General features: G+C 39.3%; 1 protein-coding gene and 1 pseudogene across 15 annotated transcripts in view; one reads left to right on the forward strand and one right to left on the reverse strand.

Annotated features, from left to right (window-relative positions):
• The window catches only part of PHLDB2 (pleckstrin homology like domain family B member 2), a 235000-nt gene that overhangs the window by 173874 nt on the left and 35079 nt on the right, over positions 1-26047 (forward strand). For 7 of the 15 annotated variants that reach the window (XM_053663054.1, XM_053663055.1, XM_053663058.1 and 4 more), the window contains 7 exons: positions 6352-6480; positions 14191-14346; positions 15222-15332; positions 17860-17949; positions 22126-22269; positions 22863-23048; positions 24793-24933. In XM_053663054.1, coding sequence (XP_053519029.1) covers positions 6352-6480; positions 14191-14346; positions 15222-15332; positions 17860-17949; positions 22126-22269; positions 22863-23048; positions 24793-24933 — 957 coding nt within the window. The remainder of the gene's footprint in view (positions 1-6351; positions 6481-14190; positions 14347-15221; positions 15333-17859; positions 17950-22125; positions 22270-22862; positions 23049-24792; positions 24934-26047) is intronic. The other 8 variants (XM_053663062.1, XM_037144309.2, XM_053663056.1 and 5 more) reach the window with 7 other exon arrangements.
• Positions 20456-21002, reverse strand: LOC128627051 (uncharacterized protein KIAA1143 homolog; annotated as a pseudogene).

The raw sequence follows: 26047 nt of genomic DNA on the forward strand, positions 1-26047 counted from the left end.
GACCCTTCACTGCCACAGACACCAGTGAGCTGTTTCCATGTCACCCTGAGCCCAGGCCCGGCCTGTGTGTTCTCAGACAGCTGTCCCATCACCGGTAGAGTCTCTATGAGTATGGCTAACCCCCAAACTGATATAAGTATCTGATTCAAAAATCTTCCCAGAGGAGATGTTTACTTAATGAAGGAGTAAGCAGAGAGGCCGCCATGTTTCCTGGGGTGAGTGCAAGGAGAGAGGGTTGTTCACTTCTGCCCCAGTACACGGCTTCGGTTTCCTGGGCTGGGTGGCGGAGAGTTGGGGGAGCTACCGGGGCTGTAAAACTTGGTTTGGGAGAGGGCCTGGTGTGGAACTGGCCTCCCTTCCTTCCACTTCCCTCATCTTCTGCATTTTTTAATGGTCCTTACTTAGATAAGTGATGATATTTTGCAGTCATCTTGACTTATAGCTAAATAGCTTACAGGTGTGAACTGAAGCTTAAATCATCTATGCCATACAATATGTTCCTGAGTGAAATTTTAAATTACTGGATGAATTGTTCTACAGTCAGCATATATCACCATATTTTAAATGGTTAGATTTTATTCCCTATTATTATCTTGCCAAAGTACCTGCTACTTCCTCCCCATCCTTCCTTCAGAGCCAGGGGATGACAGTGAGCCAGGCCCAGAATTCCTCAGCAAAGTGTTAATGCCTCTTGAGTTCACAGCTTTGGCCAAGTCACAGTGGATGTTCAGAGGGACCCAGCCCTTCCCGTACCTCTTTCTTACATTTCAAAGGTAGCTCCCTGGTTAGAGGAAGTAGAAGTATATCATAGGATTTGGGGATTAAATCAACAGGATTCCAGATTAGGGTATTTTTTTTATGGTAGTTATTTGATTACATAAATCTTAGGGTTTGATTTTCCAATTTTTTCTACACTAAACATCCATTCATTGTGTAATTAAAATGTCAAAGCCAAAGAGAAAAAATCGTAAAGGGAAATACAGGGATATACCTCCTTACAGGCAGGCAGGGAATGGGTTCTCAACAATCAGTGTTTGTGGACACAGATTTATTTCCTCTGCCATTCCAAAATCTGAAACATTTGGTGGAGAAGAAAACATCCTTTTGTAAGGTTGGCACCACAGTTTAGATGGTTGCAAAATCTGACTTTGACTAATAGTCACACATGGTGTGAATATTTTTAAGTAGCTATAGAAGTAGTAATGTGTTTGGGTAAAGGGTACTTCCTCATATAATATGTTGTGTGAACTGTGTTCCCCCTCAAAAATTCAGAGTATTCTGAAATCTGGAATACATGTGGCCTTAGGAATTTGGGGCTTAAAACAGTTGCCTAACCCATGAATTTAGGATGATGCCTGCCTTGTAAACACCCGCACAGCATTTAGGAACTGGAAGGAGAGGGATTCTCTGGTACAAAGAGGGTTTTGGTTGGCTTAGGGACTATGGATTTTAACCCATCATTGTATCAATTCAAAACCTGAACCAGTGTTTTATGAAACATGGCCTGATTACCCAGCATTGCTGGATTCTGTGCTGAACAGTTTGGAAGTTAAAAGATGAATCTTAATTTTCAAGAAAACCTTTTCAAGTTAATAAGGTTGCCAGATGTTTCCTTTTCCATATATGTGTGTGTGTGTGTGTGTGTGTGTGTGTGTGTGTGCGTGTTTGTATAGCATGCTCGGTTAAATTTGAATTTCAGATAAACAGAAAATAATTTTTTTGCTTTTGGCCATATCTGCCATCTCCCAGTAATTCACCAAATGACAAACACAAAGAAAAAGAGGAAAGGCATCCACTGTATGTTCTCTGGGCCTTTTAGAAAACAGGGTTGTGCCTTTGGCCACAAGCATGCGAACCTACAAGAAAGGTGATATTATGGACGTCAAGGGAGCAGGCAGTGTTCATGAAGGAATGCCCCTCCAACGCTTGAGTGGCAGAACCAGAAGGGTCTACAGTGTCACCCAGCGTGCAGTGGGCATCCTTGTAATATACAAAGCACTCTAAGAGCCCAGATAGCTTCCTGAAACGTGTGAAGGAAGTGATCAGAAAAAGGAGGAAGCCAAAGAGACCGGTACCCGGGTCAGCTGGAGCGCCAGCCTGCACCGCCCAGAGCAGCACAGTGTGAGAACCAATGGCAAGGAGCCTGAGCTGCTTGGGCCCTTTCCCTGTGAACTCGCAGCATGAGCAGTGTAAGAAAATAAAAGACCTCTGAACTGTTAAAAAGTAATAATAAGAATTTTTGTGTGTAATTATGTCCCATGCATTATTTGGGACATACTTACATTGAAAGATAATTTGCTGTTCACCTGAAATTAAAATTTAACTGGGTATCCTCTATTTTATCTAGCAGTTAGACAAGCTAATAAAGTAGCATCTTTTCAGGGTGACCTTGAACATGTGCTTAACAAGCATTGCACACTTAAATATGGTAAAGTGATTTTTTTCACTGGTATTTGAGAATTTCTGTGTGGTATTGAAATTCAAATAGAGCCAGTGAGTTAAATTGCAGTTCACCAATACAACTTAAAGAAAGAATACTTATGTTACTGTCTTCTAACCACAGATAGAGCAAAATGAACCTTTTATTATTATGTTCACTCAAGATAATAGGCGACTCTTGTGTACAAGTTCAGATTATTTATGGTAAATTTATAAATACTCTTGACCATTTGTCTATTAGAAGATAATCATTTTGCATCTGAAGTTAAAATGCATCATTTCTCTCTGAATGCATATTCAATACTGGAATCTCTCACAGTTTATTTTTTATTTAGTTTACTTGAGGTGTTTAAGCTGAATGTCAACATTTTGGACAAAAACAACTGGGATGTTATTTGTAAGAGAGGCCTTTTATACTATGAAGCAAGGGTACTAAGGCCAAATGTTTTAAGAACAATTTCTGGTGGATCCTGTGGTAGAATCTGGTGTCTTCATTAGAAAAACCAAATTGTAACTGATTGCCTTTGCTTCTTACATCATCCGGGGTGGGTAAATCGGTGGGTCTCAACCTGGCTGCATTTTAGAAAAGGTGGAGAGATTTTTTAAATACTCCTTCCTTAGCCTTTCTCCCTAAGTGGAGGCCTGGAAAGAGTATATTTAAAAGCTCACAAAAATTATTCTAACAAGCAGTCAGGGCTAAGAACCACAAAGCTAAATAGCCTGTACTTCATGAGGAAACTGATCAGCTTCCCTCTTTTCTCTACCTCCAGTCCCTTATAAATATTTATTGAGCGCATGAGTGAACAAATATAAGCCCAATATTATGTACTGATTTCTACTTTCATTTGCCTGTGAATAATTTACCTTTGGCTGTAAATATACTTTAGTCTTAAATATACAAAATAGGCAGAATCTGGCAATGAACTTGGGCCCTACCCTACCTTTGCCAGTATATCAAGAGAAGACAAGTTCGTGGGAGCACAGTGCTGATGGAAGCCGCTGTCGCTGGAAAGTCTCATTCTGTTCCTGGTGTTAGAAGCATCCCCTTGCACATCTGGGTTTTCCTTGAGTTTCCAATTCCTTGAAATCTAAATTTTTTCAACAAAGTTAAATTCGTTGAAATATTGACAATTTACCTTTATTTATCTCCTGAATATAGATTTAGGGGTCTTTAAAAAATTGTATCTTTCACAATTTAGTGTTTGAAAATAGCACTGTGCCTGTACTAGTTAGAATAGGTGAGTCCATTTACCACTTTAAATCTGGGGGAAGAGAACAACACCCAGTTTTAATATTTTCCCTGTGAAAGGATGAACCCCTGAACCCTGGAATGCCATCTGATTTGTTGTCCATCTGTTTTACCTTCACTATAGAAAGGTGATACTTTCAGCCCTAATTAACTACTTGTCCAGAGCTAACTTTCCTTTGAAAACTTCCTGGGCAGTAAATAGAAGACAGGAATATTCATTTCCTTCTGGCTCAGAATTGGTCTGCTCCTGGCTCTCACAGGAGTGGTGTCGCCTCTGTGGGCCTCTGTGATTTATGGCCAGGCCCACCTGCCACCAGTCCTTTCATCCTTCCCCTTGACTTCCTTTGCTCGAGCTTTGGCCCCAGGGAGCTTTTGCTCTGAGACCTAGGTGGTGATCACAGCCTTACCGATAAGTCTCAGAGAAGCTGCAGACCGTTCTGATGGTGGCCGCTTGCACAGTTCTTCTAATGGCCCCCTTGTATAGAATTGCAAGAGGTTTTGAACACCTCAGGAGGAAGGCACTTTGTAAACATAAGGTATTTTTTCTTAGTTGTTTATTTGTGATGATGATTAACAATATTTTAAAAAATGGGAGGAGCAGAGCAATGGTTTGATTATTTCTTCGGACTGAGACCTGCGTTTTAGGCCAGTGTCTTTTCATACGGTAAAATATTAAATCAGTGTTTTCTATAAAATAAAACTTTAAATGTTAGGGCTTTCAACCTATGGTATTTAATGAAATGAATGTTTTTTCTTACTTGCTTAACTTTCTGTTTGGAACTGGATTTGCTGCAAAATCTGGTGCTACAGTATTTAGAAATAGAACTGTTTTTGGATAAAATTCTCTTGCTTTGTAAATGGGGCCATCTTTGACCCACACACAGAGGAAATGCCTTTTCTTAGCCAGAAGACAAAGGGCATTCTGTACTGCTGGCTTTATTAAGGGAAAACATTACTAATTCTGAAAGTAAAGACTAAACCAACTGGTACTGTATGAGTATGTTCAGATTTACTATGAATTAACACGAGACTCCTTTTTTCTGAGAACGGTGCCATCGCTTTTCCAATTCCTGCACAACAGATGTGCGCAATGGGCAAACTTATACCATTGAAGACGGGGATACTGTCTTCATAGTCTGCTAAGGTTTGAGTTGTACATTCATTTTGAGGTTGATAGATGAAGTAGGGTTCTCGGTTTTATGACTTCTGGATCTAATCATTTTGAGAAAAGAATACATTTCTAAATCAAAATATACATTTCTAAAATGCCCTTGAAATTTTAAAATTTAAGCCAAAAATGGAGACTCAAGTGAACTGGTATAGGCATTACTGTCATATAGTTTCAGACCTGAACCGTAACATCTTTTATAAAGAATCTGACTGTATGTTTACACAGGAAACCATGGCCATGTGGATAAAGAAGTTATAGTAAGTATAATTTTATACGGCTGTTTCAGAGCTTCATCCTCAAACAAAATATATCCTTCTGTGATAGACTTAGAAGCCAGTTCTCTTTCTGCCGATTCACGTAGAATGCACTAAGGAAAGCAAGGGCGTGGTGTTTTGCCTACTGAGAGTGCAATTGTGGCAACGCTTCATAAAGTGCTTCTGTTTAGTCTCAGAGGGATAGGCAAGCAGAGAATCAGGTCTCAAATTTGCTTCAGGGGTTCAGAGTATCATAAAGGGAACACAAACTGGGAAGGCCAGCACTAAACACGTAGAAGTTTTGTATCTCTATTTACAAGGTGGCATTGTAAGGCCTCATAGTCACTGTATTGCAGTATTTGCCTTACACTCTGGAAAATGTCTAGGGTCACTTTGGAATGTGTGACTTAGGAAGAATTTAGTGTTATCTTCTACTTTTGCTTCTATTCTCTGACCCCTGGGTGTTTTCCTCTCCTCTTTATTCACAGCCGAGGTTTCAATTACTTTTTAAGTCAGTCATTGTAAGGAAGTTCTTATCTGCACAGTACAAGTTGCGGTGTCCCTGAGCTGCCTGCTATACCTTCCTCTTGCTGCTTGATCAGCTTTGCGTTTTTACTGTCTCACTCAGCCTCTGAATTAGATGCTCTCCTTGGAATCAGATTCTCCAATTGCTGAAGCTCTGAAGTTTACCAGATAGCTAGAATGTTTCAGATGACCAGGGTATCAGCTCGAGCGCCTAATGTGCCTCTGACATGGGAACAAAATTTCAGTAATTTCCAAAGCTTGCCTGAGAAATGCCTTGAGCAAATGGGACTGCCACAGTACTCGAGGCACATGCCTGCTTTGCATTATCTGGTTCTCTGCCCAGTGACTTTGCAGGGCTATCTTAGGAATTTGGTTGGCATTTCTTTTGTTCTTTGTTGACCATCAACCAACTACCGTTGCTTCCCTGGCTTTTGTAACACGGTGGCAGGAAATAGGGAAGGAAGGAAGGAGGGGTGGAGGTCGACGCCAGTGCTCAAGGAAGTAGGTTGTGTTTTGAGAATACAGAAATGTGGTCCCTTGTCTTTGCTTCCATTTACACCCCTCATCCTAGTCACTAACATATGTTTCTGTGTTCATAGGATATCGAGTGTTTGTGTATACTTGTCTGTGTGGTCCCCGGGAAATGTGCACTAACGTCTGCTTAGGTATGAAGGTAATTTCTATTCTTCTATTTTCTGATTTCTGAACTTCAGGAGAAGGTAAAGCTTGATGCTGAAAGGGAAAAACTAGAGAGGCTTCAGGAGCTTTACTCCGAGCAGAAGACGCAGCTGGACAATTGTCCTGAGTCCATGAGAGAACAGTTACAGCAACAACTGAAGAGGGTCAGTAGCAAACAGGAATGTGTCAGTTGTTTTTTTGCTTTCTTTTTTTTTTCAATTTAATTCCACTTACCTCTCTGACTTCCTTCTTCACATACCATAAATTTGCTTAAGTTCTGATCACTAGATACTTTGTAAATAGAATATGCATGCTGACAGTATATATTATTTCATGCTAATCAGTTAAAGAATTCCTCGTTAGAATCCCTCACCTAACTGATAAATGTAAAAACATTTCTGGAGTCATTCTTTGTAATCAAAGAGAGCGATTCCTGACATGTAACGGTCACCGAGACTGTAGCATTTCATCAGCTGACATCTTTGCCCTACTCTCTGCTGCATCGTGAGTACTGTTTCCCCTTGAATGTTTTCTTTTTAGCTTGATGTTATACTCCCATTCAAAAACTATCCTATTTTCTGATTTATTCCCCACCACTGCTTATTGTATTGTTTTTCTTTTTCTTTCTGCTTCTTAGTGACACTGAACTCAGTAGCACAAGCACAACGGTCAAACGTCCAAGATGCAGGGCAGTACCAACGCCCTCAACATCTTCTCATAGGATGTTCATGACTTTTAAGAACTTAGAGCAGTATAGACCTTCTAGTTGAACTTTGTCAGGTTGTTTGCTGATCCTGATGCCAGCAGTGTCTAAGATGCACACGTTCTGAAACCAAGACTTCCTACATGGGTGGTTTCACAGTTCCTGGCAAGGCCACTCATGATGTCATAGACAACAGGTCACTTCCTCTGAACAGCAGCCCGAATAAATTGTGACCCTGGGAGACAGTCTTGGACTTTTAAAGGAGTCACCTAATAGTAGTTGGTCCTGAGTGACTGACAGTTTATGATTGCACATGGGTAGGAAAGAAGGCTAGTTTCACTGATGTGATTATGTTTGTGCCAAGTGGAAAAATAAGTTAAGATAGCCCACTCTTGAAAGTGTTTAAGAGGACCTTTAATACAACAATATTTGATGCCTTGAGTATCAGTAGGTTATGAAAAATTAGTTAAAACTTTTCAATATATTACAGAGGTCGAAAGCATCTTAATAAAGATGACCAAATACAGACAAATTAAACTGCAGCACATCAGTTTTAATATTTGTTCTTTCTTACAATCGTGAATCAAAGAAACTTCCAGCCGTGTTTCTGCCCCTTCACTCATTTCCTTGCGTGCAGCTAAGTTTGCTGTGGGAGGGATGAGACTTCTCACTCCTCAGTGTCACTGTTCTCTGAAAGTGTGGTAAAATGATCAGGAAAAGGATGGTATTTGTAAAATTATTTTAGTTTCTCATTTGTTTGTGTTTATGCCAGTTCACAAAAGAGATTGGGAAACTGCGCATTTATAGTTATTTAATGTCATTCACTCTCCTGATTACTAAAGTTTTACGCAGTTGTAATCCTTTATTTTGAGTCAGTAACATAGGTATGTATTTTGTTCTTTCCTTTCTTTAGTTATGCAGTTAATTTTTGTATTCTTTATAAACATTGCTTCGAATAAAAACTGGTAGATTCTATTAATAACCTGAGCTCAGGCTGATGTAATTGCTGTTTGCTTAATCTAGCTTCTAGGAGATATAACTCATTAATTTGTATATGTTCCAAGCATTTGACTATAAAGGAGGAAAGAAAATGGTGCAGACAGTCTGTTCCACTAACTGAAGGTGAAGAGTTCTATCTCTTCCTCCCCAAGTATAATCTTGTTATCATAAAACCCCTTTTCTTAGGAGACAGAAGCTACCTTGTGGTAGCTTCTGTTCACTAGATATTATGAAGTCTACTAATTCTGTTTTTCAGGAATGATGACCAGAGTCAGTCTTCTCCAATCCCTTGGTTTAATCAGTAAAAAGTTCACTTATTTCATTGGAAGTCCATTCATAGTAGGAACTTCCTATGTTATCACAACTTATTTCCCTTCAGACTTAAGACACTTCAGAATACCACTTTGCTACAAAGTTTCCCCAAGGCATTTACTTTAACTCGATTCAATAAAGTGGGTTTTACTACAACAAACTTTATTATGAAGCAAGTTATACAAAATAAAGGAATAGGGAGAACGTCGTTTTCCTAAACTGTATATTGTCTCAGACACTTAAGGTGAAACTAAAATGACTTGGAATGTCAGCACTGTGGGCTAACGACTGGGCTTCTACCTCTAAATCATTGCTTTAAGAGTCACAATACAGTTTACATCTGATGCTGTTTCATCGAATTCTTTTCTGGGGTAGGAGTAGCATGGAAAGGAAAGATGAAGTTAAATGAGTCTCTCATTTGCTGGGATAAGTTCCACTATTAAATGCAGGCAACACCTGGCAAAAACATTCTTCTTGTGCTTTTGATATTTACTCAGCTGTCTGGTTGATTTCAGTCTCTTGATTTAAAAAAAATTATTCAGTGATACCTCTGATTAGGAAACCTTTGTTCTCACTGACAGTACAAGCAGCTTATAATACAATCTTGCACAACTCATTCAGCCTCCATGGGCCTCAACATCCTCATATATAAAATTAGGAATTTCTACTAGATGGGCCATTGTACCATTGTCTTTCCAAACTCCAAAAGTGTGCAGTTAAAGTGTTTGACTATAGCACAAGATGGAGGATGTTGACAAACCCTGAGGCCCATTAAAATGTGTTTTCAGAGTTGGTCTTGAGCTGTTAGATTAGTACTCTAATTCCTCCTGGCATTACACATCTGTTCTCTTATTTCTGTAAGCATAGAAACATCAAGATCTGAGTGTAAACTCTGCTATATAAATTCTCAAAAAAAGTTATTGGAAAGAAAAAAAGGAATTTGCATTAAATTTTCTTTACTGAGCTGTTTTATAGCTTTTCACACCTGGTCTTTAAGCTTGCCAGCTGATAGAGGTTTGTAATGTTCCTTTAGTAATGAGTTGGAGCTCAAATTTTCATTCAACTTATCATACACTTGACTTTGAGCTCCCTGCACATATTATTCTGTGCTCAGTGAAACCTCCTGCCCCCAAATTCCATCTCCTGAATTTTTATTGTCTAATATCTTTTAAAAGTCTCCCCCAAGTTGTTTTTCTTTCACGGTGTAAGTTTACATACATACAATTCAGTAGTTTAGATAACTTGGTCAGATGATTACACTTGTGGAATCCAAGTGCTGAGTTTAGCTTTGGTTTTCAAATTTCCTTCCTAGTGTGCTATTATTTTCATGCAGTAGCTTAAACATTTACTACAAATAAGTGACTCCATGACCTTCAAGCGGTTAAAATAACATGTTGCATGTTAACCAGATGTGGAGTGGGTGACCAACCAGCATAGTGTATATATCGTGAGCCATCTATCCACTTTGAATATAGATTTTTTATAAACTAAAAAAGGAAGTTTATTTAATTTATCTCAGTAACTTCTAGACACAAACAAACCAAGCTTAATGGAGAGACCTTAAAACTGAGTGTACATGCCTGTAGGAATAAATATATTATCTAACACTGCTTCAAGACTACAGGTATTTTGTTTTGAGAGATAATACTTGAGTTATCTCAAAATTCCTTTAGTAGTGACTAGATTTAGTCTGAATTTTTTTAGTTTCTTTAGAAATTGTAAGCATGAAATAAATATCTAAGAAACTTGAAATGTCAGCCAATAACCTGAAACCAAAACCACATTTTGTTTGGCCAATTAAAATGTAAAGAAGTTTTAAATGATGAATTTTTTAAATTGTTTTTCCTGCTCTCAAGTTTTGAGAACACATGGTCTGTGTTGATGTAATAACCTCGTTGCTATAGTGTTGGTTTTAACTACATGGTTACATGGTTGCTAATAGCTCTTCCGTGAATCATTTCCAGAATAACATTCATTTCATACAACAAATATATTCCACTTGATTAAAATTTTTAATTTTTCATCACTCACATAAAAGCCAAGTGAATGGAGCTAAATGCTGAGACAGATCTAATTTATCATATGTTTATTTTTCTAAATCTGTTTGATGTTTTGATTGAAAAACATATGTCCTGGCTCTTTTACTCATGTAGAATTACAAGCCATGTAGTTCAGCGGGCTCTTCCTTTTGGCCACAGCTTATTTATAAATTATATATATTTTAAAAATCTATATATACTACATTTAGAGCTCTGTCAAAGTCTCCAAAAGTAAGGGGCAGGTGGTTTTTTTTTAATAAAGTAGATTAGAGAATAATTCACACAACATGAACCAGCTTTGCACAGATGCAGATCATCCTTATCCTGAAACATTTCATAGGTTGGAGAATGACTGTTCTAGACCATGTGATTTTTATGGTTTTAATCTTTCTTAACTGCCCTAGGATTTTCCACAAAGTAGTGGTATGTAATCTTTTGAGTCACTCTTTGTGCCTGATGAAAGCTGTTGTTCTGTTCTTTCCACTATAAAGGTTTTTCATCAATTTTAAGGGATTTACAGAAACCTGGTTTAAGAACCCCAGTCTCCAAATATTGTTTATTATATTTATCATCAATAAAATTATGTGAGCATGCATCTCTATATGTATTATATACAGCATATATATTTATGCATGCTCAAAAATGTATATTTATTTTAAATCATGTACATATACTATTCTATAGATGTCCATTGTAAAACATTTGTTTAGAAATTATAAAAGAAGACTTCTGGGCAAGATGGAGGTGTAGGTAAATGTTGCTCACCTACCTCCTCACACAACCACAGCAAAATTATAGCTAAACTACAGAACAAATACCATTCAGAACCATCAGAAAATCAAGCTATATGAAAGTCTGACAACTGAGGAGTTAAACAAGCCATTCATCCAGATGTGTAGAAGTGACGGGGGGTCAGAGACATGAAGACGCAGAGCAGTCTGGTCCCAAATCCATATGCGATGGATATAAGACAGAGGGATACCTCAGGAGTGAGGGGTCCCAGACCCACATCAGACCACCCAGCCCAGGATTCTAGTGCCAGGAAGATAACTCCCCATAACTTCTGGCTGTAAGAATCTATAGGGGTTGGGCCAATGGAAGAAACTGCAGGACTCTCGGGTAGCTCCTCCTAAAGGGCCTCGCACCACACATGGACTTACTCAGACTGACTCCCTCTGAGCTCCCGCACTGGGGAAGCACCTGGAAGGGGAGTGGTAGCACGCCAGGAGGAAGTGAATCATCTGGCATCAGAGCAAGAGCTGGCGGACAGCTTCCTGCCAGACAGAACTGGAGACAGTGGCTGGTAAACCTTTTGTGAGCCCTCCCCGCCACACAGCACAGTGTGGCAGCACCATATCTGAATCCCTGTCAACCTGGCTCACAGGGTAAGCCCTGCCCTGACTGTTACATAAGGGTCTGTCCCATCCTACTTATGGGCACACCTGAGCTGGTAACAGTGGCTTTTCCATATGAAGTGCTGGGCTGGGCACAGGCTTCAGACCTTCCTTAATCTGCTCAAACAAGCAATGGCTGAGCCCACCCCCCCTACCTCTTGCTGAGTGGCCCCAGGCCCAGCATTAGCAGCAGCAATCTGCAGATCATTTTATAGTTTATGCCAAGGAACCCCCGACAGAACACCGGTGGAGGCTGACCTTGGTCTGCACCACTCAGGAAACCCCGGAGCCTGCACACCCAGTGGGCAGTTATAAACCACGGCAAAGCTCCACCCAACCACCTCTCACAAGCCTGTGGCTTGTGAAGGTGGTTAACCTTCCCTCCCATTAACCTGTTGAGAGCAATCAAGACTCATCTACAAGAGGAGGCAGTACTCAGCCCATATGGAGGGCACACCTCGAATATCCAGCTTGGGGGATAGAGGAGGCTGAGCCACTGGACCCTACAGGAAACCTGCTACAATAGGCTATGCCAGCAAGACACAGAGTCAAAGAGGCCTTGCCTAATATATAGAAAAAAACCACAGGGAGGTTGTCAAAATAAGGAAACAAAGAAATATGGACCAAATAAAAGAACAGATCAAAACTCCAGAAAAAGAACTAAACAAAATGGAGATAAGCAATCTAATCCGATGCAGAGTTCAAAACACTGGTTATAAGGATGCTCAGGGAACTAAGTGGGTACTTCAACAGCATAAAAAAGACGTGGGCAGAAATGAAGTTTACACTAATCGAAATAAGGAAAATGTACAGGAATCAACAGTGGAATGGATGAAGCCAAGAATTAAATCAATGATTTGAAATATAAGGAAGAAAAAGACACCCAATCAGTACAGCAAGAAGAAAAAAGAACCAAAAAAATTGAGGATAATGTAAGAATTCCCTGGTACAACTTCAAATATTCCAACATTTGCATCATAGGGGTACCAGCAGAAGAAGAGAAAGAGCAAGAAATTGGAAACCTATTTGAAAAAAAATTAAAGAAAACTTCCCTAATTTGGTGAAGGAAATAAACATCCAAGTCCAGGAAGCTCAAGTCCACAGAGGGGCTCAAACAAGATGTATGTAAAGAGGTCCACACTAAGACACATCATAATGAAAATGCCAAAGGTTAAAGATAAAGAGAGAATCTTAAAAGCTGCAAGAGAAAGCAAAGAGTTACCTACAAAGGAGTGCCCATAAGACCGTAAGTTGATTTCTCAAAAGAAACTTTGCAGGCTAGAAAGGACTGGCAAGAAGTATTCAAAGTGATGAAAAGCAAGGACCTACAACCTACATTACTCTACCCAGCAAAGCTATCATTTAGAATGTAAGCGCAGATAACGTACTTCCCAAGAAAAGGTAAAAGCTAAAGGAATTCATCATCACCAAACCATTATTATGTGAAATGTTAAAGGAACTTATTTAAGAAAAAGATCAAAAGTATTAACACTAAAATGGCAATAAATACACAATTATCAACAACTGAATTTAGAAAACAGACTAAGCAAACAAGTGGAACAGAAACAGAATCATAGATATAGAGAACATTGGGATGGTCACCTTTTGGAGGGGAGCTCTGGGAGAATGGGGGAAAAGGTGAAGGGATAAAGCAATACAAACTGGTAGTTACGGAATAAGCAGGGGGATGTTAAGAGCAAGTATAAAAAATGGAAAAGCCAAAGAACTTGTATGCATGATCCATGGACATGAACAATGGAGGGGGATTGCCAGAGGAAGTGTGTTCTGCTGGGTGAAGGGGGACAAAGGGTGAAAAATTGGACAACTGTAATATAATGATCAATAAAGAATGCATAAATTATGGAAGAAAGAAAACTAAAATTAACTGTAAAGAAGCTATAGTATTTTTACATCTTAGTGGATTGTATTGCATGCCATTTGCGGTACCTCTCTCCCTCCAAGGCACCTCTGATGTGTTATGTATGCCAACTTCTTTCTTACAGTCGACAACTTTTATACTGAACTCTCATTTTATTTGAAAATTTGTGGAAAAATAATAATTTTCTCAAAAGACTATGCCATATCTTTGGTCTGCAGATAACATTTAGGTTATCTACTAAATTCTTTTTATACTTTGTGATCTATTTTAAAGTCCCCTAGTAGATTTAAAACAAGAATTTCCATATCCACAAAGCAGTCTGAGATCAATGGTGAAATAAATGTGTCCCCCACCTCCCGCACCGCAGTCCCTTTCAATTCCAACAACAGTCTCTGCACTGAAGGTTAATTCCAAAAGAGAGGATCACCCTGTTCAATGTTGTAATTCAAAAAAATATTTTGGAGTATTTGCTTTCAATACTTTTTGTCCCCATTAAAAAGGCCGCAGCCATTCTGGTATGTCGTGTTTTCATTTGCTTTTCTCCAAAGGATGCTGACCTGTTGGATGTTGAGAGCAAACACTTCGAGGACCTGGAATTCCAGCAGCTTGAGCACGAGAGCCGTCTAGACGAGGAAAAGGAGAACCTGACCCAACAGCTCTTGCGTGAAATGGCCGAATATCAACGGAACATTGTTACTAGAAAGGTACTTTTGCCAGGTGTCATTCAATGCAAAAATCATAACATACCCCTCACCATGTGACAATAATCTTCATCAATGTGCCCATCTTTACATCTGAATATATTTGTATATTTAATTACATATCACATTTGACAATTATGGAGCTTGCCATTTATATGCCAAACGCCTTAAATGCTTTAAACTAGATAAATATACATGTTACAGTCATCTAATTTTTTCTTTTATGTCAAAACCAAGGCAGTGAAAATGTGAAATTTAGATCTTTTTTCTAAACTACTGCCTTTTGCAATCATCGTCACTAAATACAGAATAATCGTATGACCAAAGTCTGTTTGGAAACTTTCTCTGTCCGTTGCTCAATAGTTCTCCAAGCTGGCTGGCGGCGCGTCACCCTTAGAAACGGCCCCATGGAATGCCGTGCACATGACTGTCTCCGCCCAGCCCAGAATTCAGCTCTTGTTTCAGAATTTAGAATCACACCCCAGCGCTCTGGACCTAATTGAGGGAAAGGAAGATGGAGAAGGTGTCTTCTTAAGCTCTCAGTTTAAATAAGAAATTCTATTGTTTTTCCAATGAGGCGTCTCCCCAGACAATGTCAAAAATTCATTTAAAGACTAAAACAGGATTTCCTGTTGACTTCTAGGTTCTAAAAATAGATTTTAAACCACTTGAACTGTGTTGGCCTTGGGTAAGGAAAATCCATGAGCTTGGCAGGTCAAAGAAACTGTCTCTGAATGATACTCACTGCCAACCATCAGTGAAGACATGCTCACTGTTGTTCCAGCTGTGAACACCTTTTCTCCTGCTTCCAGAACAGACTGGCAAACCTTTGACTATCTCACGTGTATCTTTTCTATGATCATCTTTGTTTCCTACAGGAAAAAATTTCTGCATTGAAAAAACAAGCCAATCACATTGTCCAGCAGGCTCAGAGAGAACAAGACCACTTTGTGAAAGAAAAGAATAATTTAATAATGATGCTGCAAAGGGTAAGTATTTCCTTTTCAGAGCTGGCTGCAATAAAACACAGACTTCAATTTGGGGAAAGTCATTTTGTTCCAATCAAGTGCCTTTTAATAGTGCACAGTAGATTGTAATTTAAAGAAGACTTTTTAATATATGTTTTTACTTAATCCTCCACATTAATAGGCTGATGTTCTGAGAATGACTAACTATAATTCAGAAAATAAGCAAGGATATTTTCTTTGTGTTTTTTTCACAGTATCAAAATCCCAAGTGTGGAAAATCTGTTTTCTGATTTTTTTGTTTGTTTAAGAAATCATATTTTTCTTTAAATAAGTAAAACATGTTCTGCTCTTTTTATGGCTATCAAACATTTTGACTCAGCTGCTCTGGTGTTTTGAACTCCAGTTCCTTCTGTGGGGGTCTTCCTAGCAAATGCCACCTTGGATTTGGTTTGATTTAATCAGTGAGGTAGATACCTGCATGTGGGTGGCAAGGTCATTCTCACCACAGAGACTGTGTTCACAACCTAGCACCTAAAGCGACTACACGGAAAGGAATTCCTCTGCCCAAACTGCAGCCAGATCTCCTGAAATGGCCATAGTTTACTTTCAGGAATAAGCACCAAAGTTAAAGGTGATGGGGCTAGTCTCCTGACAGAGCCTTGCATGCAGGCCAGTCCTACAAACGACACACTTGAGATCATAAAAATATGAGGTGGACTCAGACTGGTGTGCAGAAAAAAATATACAAATCCAGAATGATGCATTAAAGTATGAGGCTAGACCATGATCCCACGGAGAAGAAGTGTAGCAGGAGTCTTCCCATTTTATCAATTTCTGGTTTGAGAAGAGAGGAAAATTGGTCTTTTATGTAGAATTATGAGTTCAATCAAGGCGCCTCTGTAGCCCACACCGATCAATAGCAGCTCCTCTCCTCTTGCTTCTGTGGTACCTACGAACCTGTGAATGGAGCCAAATTCCCCACTCCTGTCTCTTGCTCCTGGAATGAACCCAGTGCCATTAGCCTCCCCACCACCACTTTACCTTCCACGTGATAGTCAAAGGTACAGGTCGAGTTATATAGTGAACTGGGTAGTGTTTAAGCAGTTTCTGAAATTTTAGCGAAAAGAAAAAAGTTTCTTAGGAATCAATTTTTAAAAATGGGTAAGCGCTGTCACAGAAGTACCATTTTCCTATTAAAATATATAAAATATAATTCTATTGTAAAAAACTGCAGTCCACAAGTATTAAGATTTTAATTTTCTCTAATCTATAGATGCATCTCAATCCCAATAAAAATCCCAACAGACATTCTGTAGAGACTGACAGGTTGTTGCTAAAAGCTAGCTGCTCCTCATCAATTGTGGAATCCATATTTGTGAATTTGCTGCCTCACTCAAATTTATTTGTAACCCCCAAAGTAAGTGCTGTAATTCAGTCATTCATGGACATGCACAGAGCAGAGAAAAGTCTGAGTCACTGGACAAGCACATTCCCTGCTGAGGTTGAGCAAAGCAACCCTCTGCCTTCTTGTTCAGCTCTCATTCTATAAACAAGTGTCCTTTTGGTAGACTATTTAGTGCCATGCTTTCACAGTTTTGTGTTTTTTGGTGGTGATTTTGCCACAGGAAATGGCTTGCAAGCACAATGCTAAAGAACTATCTAATGTCCCAAAGTACAAAAAGGTTATGATGTGCCTCATGGAGAAAATACGTGTGTTAGCTAGGCTTCATTCAGACATCAGTTGTGCTGCTGGCTGTAGGTTCCATGTTAATGAGTCTACAATATATATTAAATAAGGTATCTTTAAACAGAGAGACACATAAAGTTATATACTGATTAATCAGTTGCTGAAAATATGACTAGAAGCTCACAGACACCCAGTGCGGTTGTCCCCCTAGGAACAAGGGTCAGTGTTCACTGATTCAGGGTTCATGGCACCATAATAGAATGTTAAGTACACAGAAAATGAGAATTCTCTGTGTACGAAAATGCAAAGGGTGTTAGGCACGGAGATCAATGGAAGCACACAGGGAGTCTACAAGTACCCACACATACACTGTCTATTAATTTTTGACAAAGGCTCCAAGACAGTCAGTCTAGTAGAGGAAAGTCTCTCCAACTAACGGTGCTTGATCAACTGGGCAAACAAGAAAAAAGCGGAACCTTAACACCATCCATTCTCGCACCATATATGTGAGCTAATTTGAGAGAAATCATAGACCTAAATTTAAAAACTGAAGTGCTGGAGTTTCCAGAAGATATTATAGGAGTGCAGGTCCTCCTTCAGAGCCTTGGGGCAAGGAGACACTTTTTTTAGAAAGGAAGTGACAAATGACTTTATCCATAATAATTTAAAATGTCTATGACTCAATAATATTATATAAACACTCAATAAATATTTTTAAAAGCAGGCAAAAGACTTGAATACAAATACTTCACAAAATATATATATGAAGAGTTATTAAGTCACATGAAAAAGTATTCAACATCATTAGTCATCAGGGAAATCCAAAGTTGACTAAACTTAATGGATTTTGTGTTCCTTCAGGAAAAGGAAAATCTTTGTAATTTGGAAAAGAAATACTCCAGCCTCTCTGGGGGGAAAGGGTTTCCTGTCAATCCAAATGTGCTGAAAGAGGTAAGCTACGATTTTACATGTCTGCTCAGATCACCTTAGACATCAACAGATGTGCCTCAGTTTTATGCAATTAGCTGACTAGACAAAACATTAACTTAAATGTCTTCGGAAAGCACTCATGTGGATGGCTCTTCTGCCTTTCATTATTTAGGCTTTGAGGACTAAAGGATTATCTTTGTGTCTAGTGTGAATGGCCTGTGTGTGTGTGTGTGTGTGTGTGGTGTGCGTACTTTGCTTTACAGTGATATGGTGGGTTCACTTGGGGTTTCAAGAAATTTAGGACCCATAGCAAGATTAATCTTCAATTCTCAATGAGTCTCTTTTCTCCCTGCATTTTCTTTTCCCACTTTCTCCTTGGTTTTACTTTACTTCTGTTTATTCTACATCTTCTAAAACATGAAAATGTCCCTTCACATTTGAGAAGGTAGTCTGGTTTCTGTCTTCTCTCTGTCTCCTCTTTTCTCACAATGTCATTTCTGCTATTTTCCAACTACATTGGGAAATCCCACTGACATTAGGCTGTACATGCTCTTTATCCCAAACATCCATCTTCCCCCAGCCACTGTCACCCCCCCTCCCTAGTATCTTTTTCTAGAGCTAAACTGTTACAATGGTAGACTATTTTAACTAATCTGGAAGACTATGACCTTGACTGGAAAATATTTTCTTTATATTTATTTTTTTCAAAAAGCTAAAGGAAAACTTGTTCTGCATAAAAATTGGTATAATAACAACCCCTTTATTTATAAACTGCTTTTAAAAAATCAGAGTTAAAAATTCCTACACAGAAATTTTTTTGTGTGTGTATAGGCATGTAAAGTAAGTGTTCATCACATAATAACTGTGCTACTGTGTACGTCAGATGAGTTTTGTGAACTATTTCTATAAAAGCTTTATCAGATCATTCAGTTTAATGGTTTCTCTCCCATTGCTGAGAACACAGAACAGGCGGACTCCACGGACAAGGGGTGGTGGTTTCCCGGGATAAGATAATGTCAGTCAGGTGGTCAGGGGCCTGGGTTTTGAGTCATGTTAAAGAAACATGATTTCCTTTATGTAGATGTGAAGCCCTGGAGTGGTTTTAAGGTTGGAGGTCACATTCTTTGAGGTCCATTTGTTAGAGATCACTCTGGGCAGCTCTGCTTGGATTATGAACAGGAGGAGGAGATGCCAGGAAACCAGTGTGGCAGTGATTTCAATTGTATTGGCTAGAGCTGCTGGCGGCTGGCATCCGAGCAGTGGCACGGAGATGGAGAGAATCGGCTGGGTGCAGATATATCTTGGAACCAGAGTTGACAGACAGTTCTTGGTGATAGACTGGGTGGAGATGAAGTAAATTACAGAAGGTGTCAGGGGTGATGCCATTATCCCGGTTCAGATAATGAGGTGGATCGTGAGTACCTTTCCCTGAGATTGGGGGCACTGGGGTAAGAATCGGTTAAAGAGCATTTGACGCAGGACACACTGAGTTTGAAGGGCTTATGGATGGCATCTAAATGAGTTAAATAGGCTTCAGGGTTTAGTAGAAGAATAAAATCTTTCCTTTTCAATTAATGAGTTCTTCTTTCTCTCTGCAGACTTCCTGGTGTGGAAAGGCCATTTGGCTTTTTGATTATTTTTGTGTGTCCCTATGTGTTCTCTTTCATGGGCCAAACCACCTTGACTCACAAGATGTTTGATTGTCTCTCTTCCTTTCCATATTTCTTTCTTTCTGACTCTCGCTCTTTTATTTTTTTCTCTCTTTGTTTTTTAAGGAGTGGTGAATTTCTAACTCTTTTAAACAAGTGCCGCTTTTGATAAATGACATATATTTTTTCAGTAATTCATTGGGTTGTATGGTCTGTGACTCATATAAGGAATGAAATCTTGATTTTGAAACATTCTACAATCAACTGAGTAAAAGAATCACTCAGAGTTGCTACTCTTCATTCTGATTTGTTATCAAAGAAGAAATGAAATCTGACAACCCGGTTGTTTGCTCCCTTTCTTCAATTTAATCTTATAAATCTTTACATAGTATCCATTGCATGCTTTTTTGTTAAAAAATATAATTTATGTATATATACACCCCAGACAGGAATTAACAAAGTAGTATACTGTACTAGTTAATGTCTACAGAGTTAGCATTTCAAGTCAAAGGAGTATTGATACACAATTTTTATCTTCTTAAATATTCTTTGCATTTTCTAAATTTTCTTTTTTTAAAGATTTTTATTTATTTATCTTTAGAAGGGAAGGAGAGAGGGAGAGAAATATCAATGTATGGTTGCCTCTTGTGTGTCCCCTGCTGGGAACTGGCCTGCAACCCAGACACATGCCCTGACTGGAAATCGAACCTCGATCCTTTGGTTCGCAGGCCCGCGCTCAGTCCACTGAGCTACACCAGCCAGGGCTACATTTTCTAAATTTTCTGTAATGTACTTGTATTATCTTTATAAGAAAATAATATTACTTTTAAAAACAACCCATAGGCTCCTAAAGACTATGTCCCAAATGTTTATACTTATTAATTGTCATCTTTACTGTCAAAAGAAGGGAGGGTACCATTTTTTATTTGCTTTTGTGAGTTCTTTTTAACTGAGTCCAGCTTATTTATTTCATCTTCATTTGTCTTTTTCTCTTTTGAACTTGCTGTTAAACCTGAGTATCTTTCATTTGGGGAACATTTGACTGGTTTTAATGCATGATTCTTCCATCAGCCAAAGCTCGTTCTTGATTTGCTTTGGTGGCCTTTATTTCTGCTTAATTTTTATGACTTCCTGAGCTGACAGGTCTCCCTTTTTTAAAACCACCACTTGAGGCTGTTCATCTTCTTTGTCACTGTGGTCACCATCTTTGTCTGGGAGCTGAGGCTGGATTCTCTTGGTCTCCATGGTGGGCCTTTCCCTGTAGGTGACCCATTCCTTGAAGCGGGCCAGCAATGCTGGCTGGGCTGGGCGCACATGAGACTGGGTGGGCCAGCAACGCCAGCTGGGCTGCGCTGTTTGCTCCTCGTTGCACTCTGATACCTCCAATTTATAAACAGACAATTTCAGCTTTCTCCACTTTGTCATAATTATAAATTATTCTAAGTAAAAACTGTGTTTTCCAGCCTGGGATTTTTGTCTTATCAGCATAACGACATCTTGCCTTTCTCTGAGCCATTTTTAGAAAAGATTGATGGGCTAATAGAAGACCCTACTTGTTAAATTTAACACTTTTGCTTTTGAAAGAGATATTATTTTATACTCTTTATTCTTTTTTCATACTGTTTTATTGGTACAGAGGAAATCATTGGTTTGTACCATTGCTTTTCATGAAAATATACAAGTGCCATTTCCTCAAACATAAATTCAGGAGTTTTGAAGATGATATATTTTGATTCATGGATATTTTCTCTTTGCTGAACCCAAAACTGAATCATTGAATTTAAAGTAACTGGAAATTCTCTGTCCTAGGGTTCGCATTGGGCATTGGGGAAGCTGCCTTGAATTGAAACACCCTCAACTTGCAGCTCCACATTAGGGGTGTGTGTGTGTGTGTGTGTGTGTGTGTGTGTGTGTGTGTTTTCATTTGTCTTTCTCTGGAAAGCTCACTGGAGGACAGTGTCATTTTCACTCTCATTTAGTTCAGATGCCTAAAAGCTGGATTCCATTACAAATAAATTACTGCTTTATAAATATCTTAGAGCCAAGACCCATTGTCCTCAGCCCCTTTCACTCACACTTTAATTAAAATGTCAGGAAGCAGAAAAATGAAAAATCTAAAAATAGTGATTTGTGGAAAAGGCTCCTGAATTAGAGAGTGAGTGATTGCATTGTCAATTTTATATCTCAGATTTGTGCGTGTGATTATTCTGATTATTTTAATTCTGTGTAGTGACACTCTCATTCAGTCAACGGAATAAATGCTGATACTTCCCGATATTTTAAAATGGAAGGTGTTGGGTTATTTATGATACAGTCTTCTTGATTCCACTGGAAAACAAATATTTTTAATGTTTGGAATACCACTTTTAATGATTAGGCACTGTCAACCCATTTTGATTGCTGATGGTTACCTGATGAAACACTTGATCATACCACAGATACCTGGCCGCGCCGCTCTACGCTAACTCCATTTTATTAGAGCATTAATACTCTCGCATGCCTCAGCTTTTGCTTCCTTTGTGTTTGACTTCTAAATTCCTCCTTTCAGGGCTATATCAGTGTAAATGAAATTAATGAGCCATGTGGCAATTCCACGAATCTATCCCCTTCCACTCAGTTCCCTGCTGATGCTGACGCTGCTGCCACTACGCCCGCCACAGCTGTACTGGTGAGCCAGCCACAAAATAAAGAGGTGTGTTGGCATGACATTCCATCATCCACTGCTTTCTTCATGTCGGAGATTAACCCTGGGTTACCGAAAATGAGGGCGTTTGTTACAAATATATTGTCTGGTTGATCAGAGAATCAAAGTGATGTTGTGTTTGAAAAATACACCAATTTGGGGCACTGGTCTCCCACTTCTAGTCCTAGAAACCATGGAGTATGTGGCACAGAGTGGACACTGAAATAAGTTCAAAAAATAAACTCTATGTCTAAGTACTCTAACATGATAGTTTTCTTAAATATTAAGTCTTTCTAAAATTGTTGGATTGAGTCATCTTTCCAGTTTGAGGTTTTTTTTTTCTATTATGTTTTGCAGTATGGACCTTTTTAAAATATCTGGAAAAGGGCAAATAATAGTAAATGAAAATACCTTCTACTGATCTAAGTTGCTTGCAGGTTGGGGTTCTAACAAGAGGCTAAGTGGAAAGAGACAGCCAATCATTTGTGGTTTCTTGATTAAAATAGAAGAAAAGAGAATAATCAGATTATTGATTTCATTCCTTTGCCATTATCCTTTCATTTTATATGGACACATGTATACTTTTTCTTTTTCTTATAAAGCAAAGATCACCTGTCTGTCCCGGATTTATGTTTCCTTCTACCCTTTCTCCTCATCCTGTCACTCAGCCTCCATCAGCCCCTTGGCCTGAAGCCATGGCTCCATCTGTCGATCCTTTCCCTTTAAATGACACTCCTCCTCCTCTACCAGCTAAGAAACACAGGAGGCAGCCGCAGCAGGAGCAGCAGGTAATTAGCCACTGGTGTGCAGAGTCTGGGAATCTTTTCTTCAACTTTTCCAAAGAAGTTCTTTAAAAAAGACAGGATGCCTCCTCCTTTGCTGGTTTTCTTATTAAAGGACACTTAGCACGTTCTAAGGGTTCTGGGAGTGACATAAAGTGTGAGAGCTTGGCTGCCTGCTCCTAACTTGATATGTTTGAGCTAGTTTTATATGCTCACACTTCCGTTTCCACTCAATCAAAATACTGCAACTTATCTCAGATAGTTTTCAAGATAGTAATAATTACTGCCATAAAATCCATGGTATAAAAATTTGTGTCAACACAAATTTTTCACACATTATTTAAATCATGATAATAGACATCATTCCCTTGCCATGTGTCAAAATTTGCTAAATGTTTTACAGATAAAATCTCATGTCTTCTGACAATCCTGTGAAGTGAACTTCACTCCACGTTGCCATTTAGGGAACTGAGGCTCAGTGCAGGTAGCTTGTCCATGGTCACCCCGGAAGTCATGCTTTCGATCCCTAGAACAGCAGTTTATACTGACCAGATGTTTAAAAAATGGTTTATTATTCTCGGTGTTGTCTTCCTTTTAATACAGTTAGTGCATATTCATGCTTGGGTATTCAAAAAATCTGTTTTGAGCCTCCTTTCAATCATAATTTAATTCCTATGTGAATTTGGCTCCGGAAGACCTGAAGGAGTCGGAGACAGTAGTTCCCAAGGTAGACAGCTCTTGCTGTGCTGTGCCCAGCCCTTACACTTCTTGAAGGTGCCTTTACGACTCTTACCTTTTGTTAAAGGACTATATGTACCCACTACTTTTAGGTTAATAAATATTAGCTAATAAAGTTGATAAAGCGAAAGTTAAAATGCAGATATTTTTCATGATTGGCATGTGTGGAGGATAATAAAAACGTTGGTCACTCAAATTTGCATTAATTTTTACATATTTCAAAAGCCCTAGCTTAGTATGAAAATAACCAAACTTTAAAGAAACTTGAGTTAGGAAATAACTTTACTATTGAAGGCATTTTTTCTTTTGAGAGGCCAAGAAACATTTGGATAAATTTTAAGTTAGCAAAAAAATTGCCTTGGGAATCTGAAAAAAAAAAAGAAATAGTCAACAGGAGGACTTTTTAATGTTCAGAATGACTATGGGGGCTTCTTGGCCAAGATCTTTTTAAAATAAAAGAGGAGCCTGGAAGAATGCCTTATGTGCAAACGTTATGTCCATTTGGAGTGTGTTTATGTGCCTGAAATATTCTTCCGACTTTGAAACAACTCCCCTGTTTACTCGCTCTTTCTCTTCACCTTCTCCCTCCTCCCTTTTCTTGTCCTCCTCACACTGGGATCTGTGCCACCACACAGCACTGTCCAGACCAGACAAGGGGAGACACTGCTTACTTGATTTGTCCACTGGCTGTTCCGCCATCCACATGGCGACCATCATAATAATTTGTAAGTTGTCCTGAGGCCCCCAAGGCAGCAGGCACTCATTACGAGGGTGAAAGGTAGATTATTTTCTTTTGTTTCTAGGTTCAGTAATAAATTCTCCCAGTGCCTATGTATCTTACCAACTGCGAGCTAGCCCAAGTCTCTTAGTGAACACAAGCATAAGCTGAATTTAAAGGAAAAAATCTGTTGAAGTTCCCAAACTTCTTTGTGAATGCATACTTCTTAATTTCTTCTGTGACCTGTTTCAATTAGTCAAGTTTTGCTATTCTGCTTTACATTTGCGTTTAAAGCACTTTAGAAGTCTGGAAGAGAGGAAAAAACAGCACAAAGAAGGCCTCTATCTGAGTGACACTTTGCCTCGAAAGAAAACCACACCTTCCATATCCCCACATTTCAGCAATGCTACTCTGGGGAGAAGCACCGCCCCAAAGGTAGGCCACGGGGACAACCACAGGCTCCACATTCAGGGAGTCTTCTCGTCATTGTGTTCATTGATGTGCAAAGGTCTTTAAAGAAAATGCTAAATAATAAACCAGTGAGTTTGCTTGTTGGGCAGACATTATGACTAAATTGCATTTTCTTTCTTATTCAGAAGACATTTGGAATTGTACACTCTGCGACCAAGAACCTGGTCCAGGGTAATCACCACACAAGGGGCAGGTGGCATTCATGTGGCACACTCCCATGGCTGTGTCCCAGGTCTGGAAATTGGAAGATATAAGCTCTAGCTGACAGGAGTAATAGCACCATTTCTGAACCCGACATTGGGCTAAGCGCTTTATGTGGATTGTCTCATTTTAAAAACCAGCAACACTATTCAGTACTAATTGTAATCCCCACTGTACATATGGATAAACTGAGGTATAAAGAAGCTAAGTGACTAGCCAAGTGCCCTCAGCTGGTCAGCCACGAAGCTGGAATATGAACCCATGGGGTCTGACGCCTAAAACCTCATTCATGTTCTGCTGACATGCCAGAGGGGTCATTGCAGGAAGAGGAGGAAGGCAAGTGAGAAGGAGGTTCTGAGGGGGACAGGCTGTGGGGCCCTTCCTTTGACCTTTATCAGAGTAACATTTTTATCTATTTTCTAAATTGGTGTTCCAAGTATATTTTACATAAAGGATTTTGCTATTAAAGAGAATGCCAAAACCGCTAGGGGAGTTCATAGTCTTCTCCAGCATTCAGGCTACTAGATAGCTGGGGACGGATGGGAATTGGTGCCCTTGGTACAGGGTAGGTCCTCTGTGTTCCAGTGCATGCTGTGCATGTATTCCTGCCCTGCATCTGCCCTCTGCTCCTTATGCATGAAGAGCTTTGAGTTGTTTTCTAAGGGGGTTTTGGAGAACAGGTCTTTTCTTCATCTTTTGGAATTGCTGCTGCTGGCAGAATCTCTGTGATGTGGAGACTTCCATGGAGCTCCTTGGGAGGAACAGCGACTGTCTTTTACCGTGGAGCATCCGTAATGGGATGGAAGACCTCCCTCCCCTTCCCTCTGCACTCAGATAGGAGCTGTGGAATCAGGGCTGTTATGTCCTGAAGGACCAC

Source organism: Artibeus jamaicensis, unplaced genomic scaffold, assembly GCF_021234435.1.
Source record: "Artibeus jamaicensis isolate MK-2021 breed Jamaican fruit bat unplaced genomic scaffold, CSHL_Jam_final contig_3126, whole genome shotgun sequence".
NCBI lineage: Eukaryota > Metazoa > Chordata > Mammalia > Chiroptera > Phyllostomidae > Artibeus > Artibeus jamaicensis.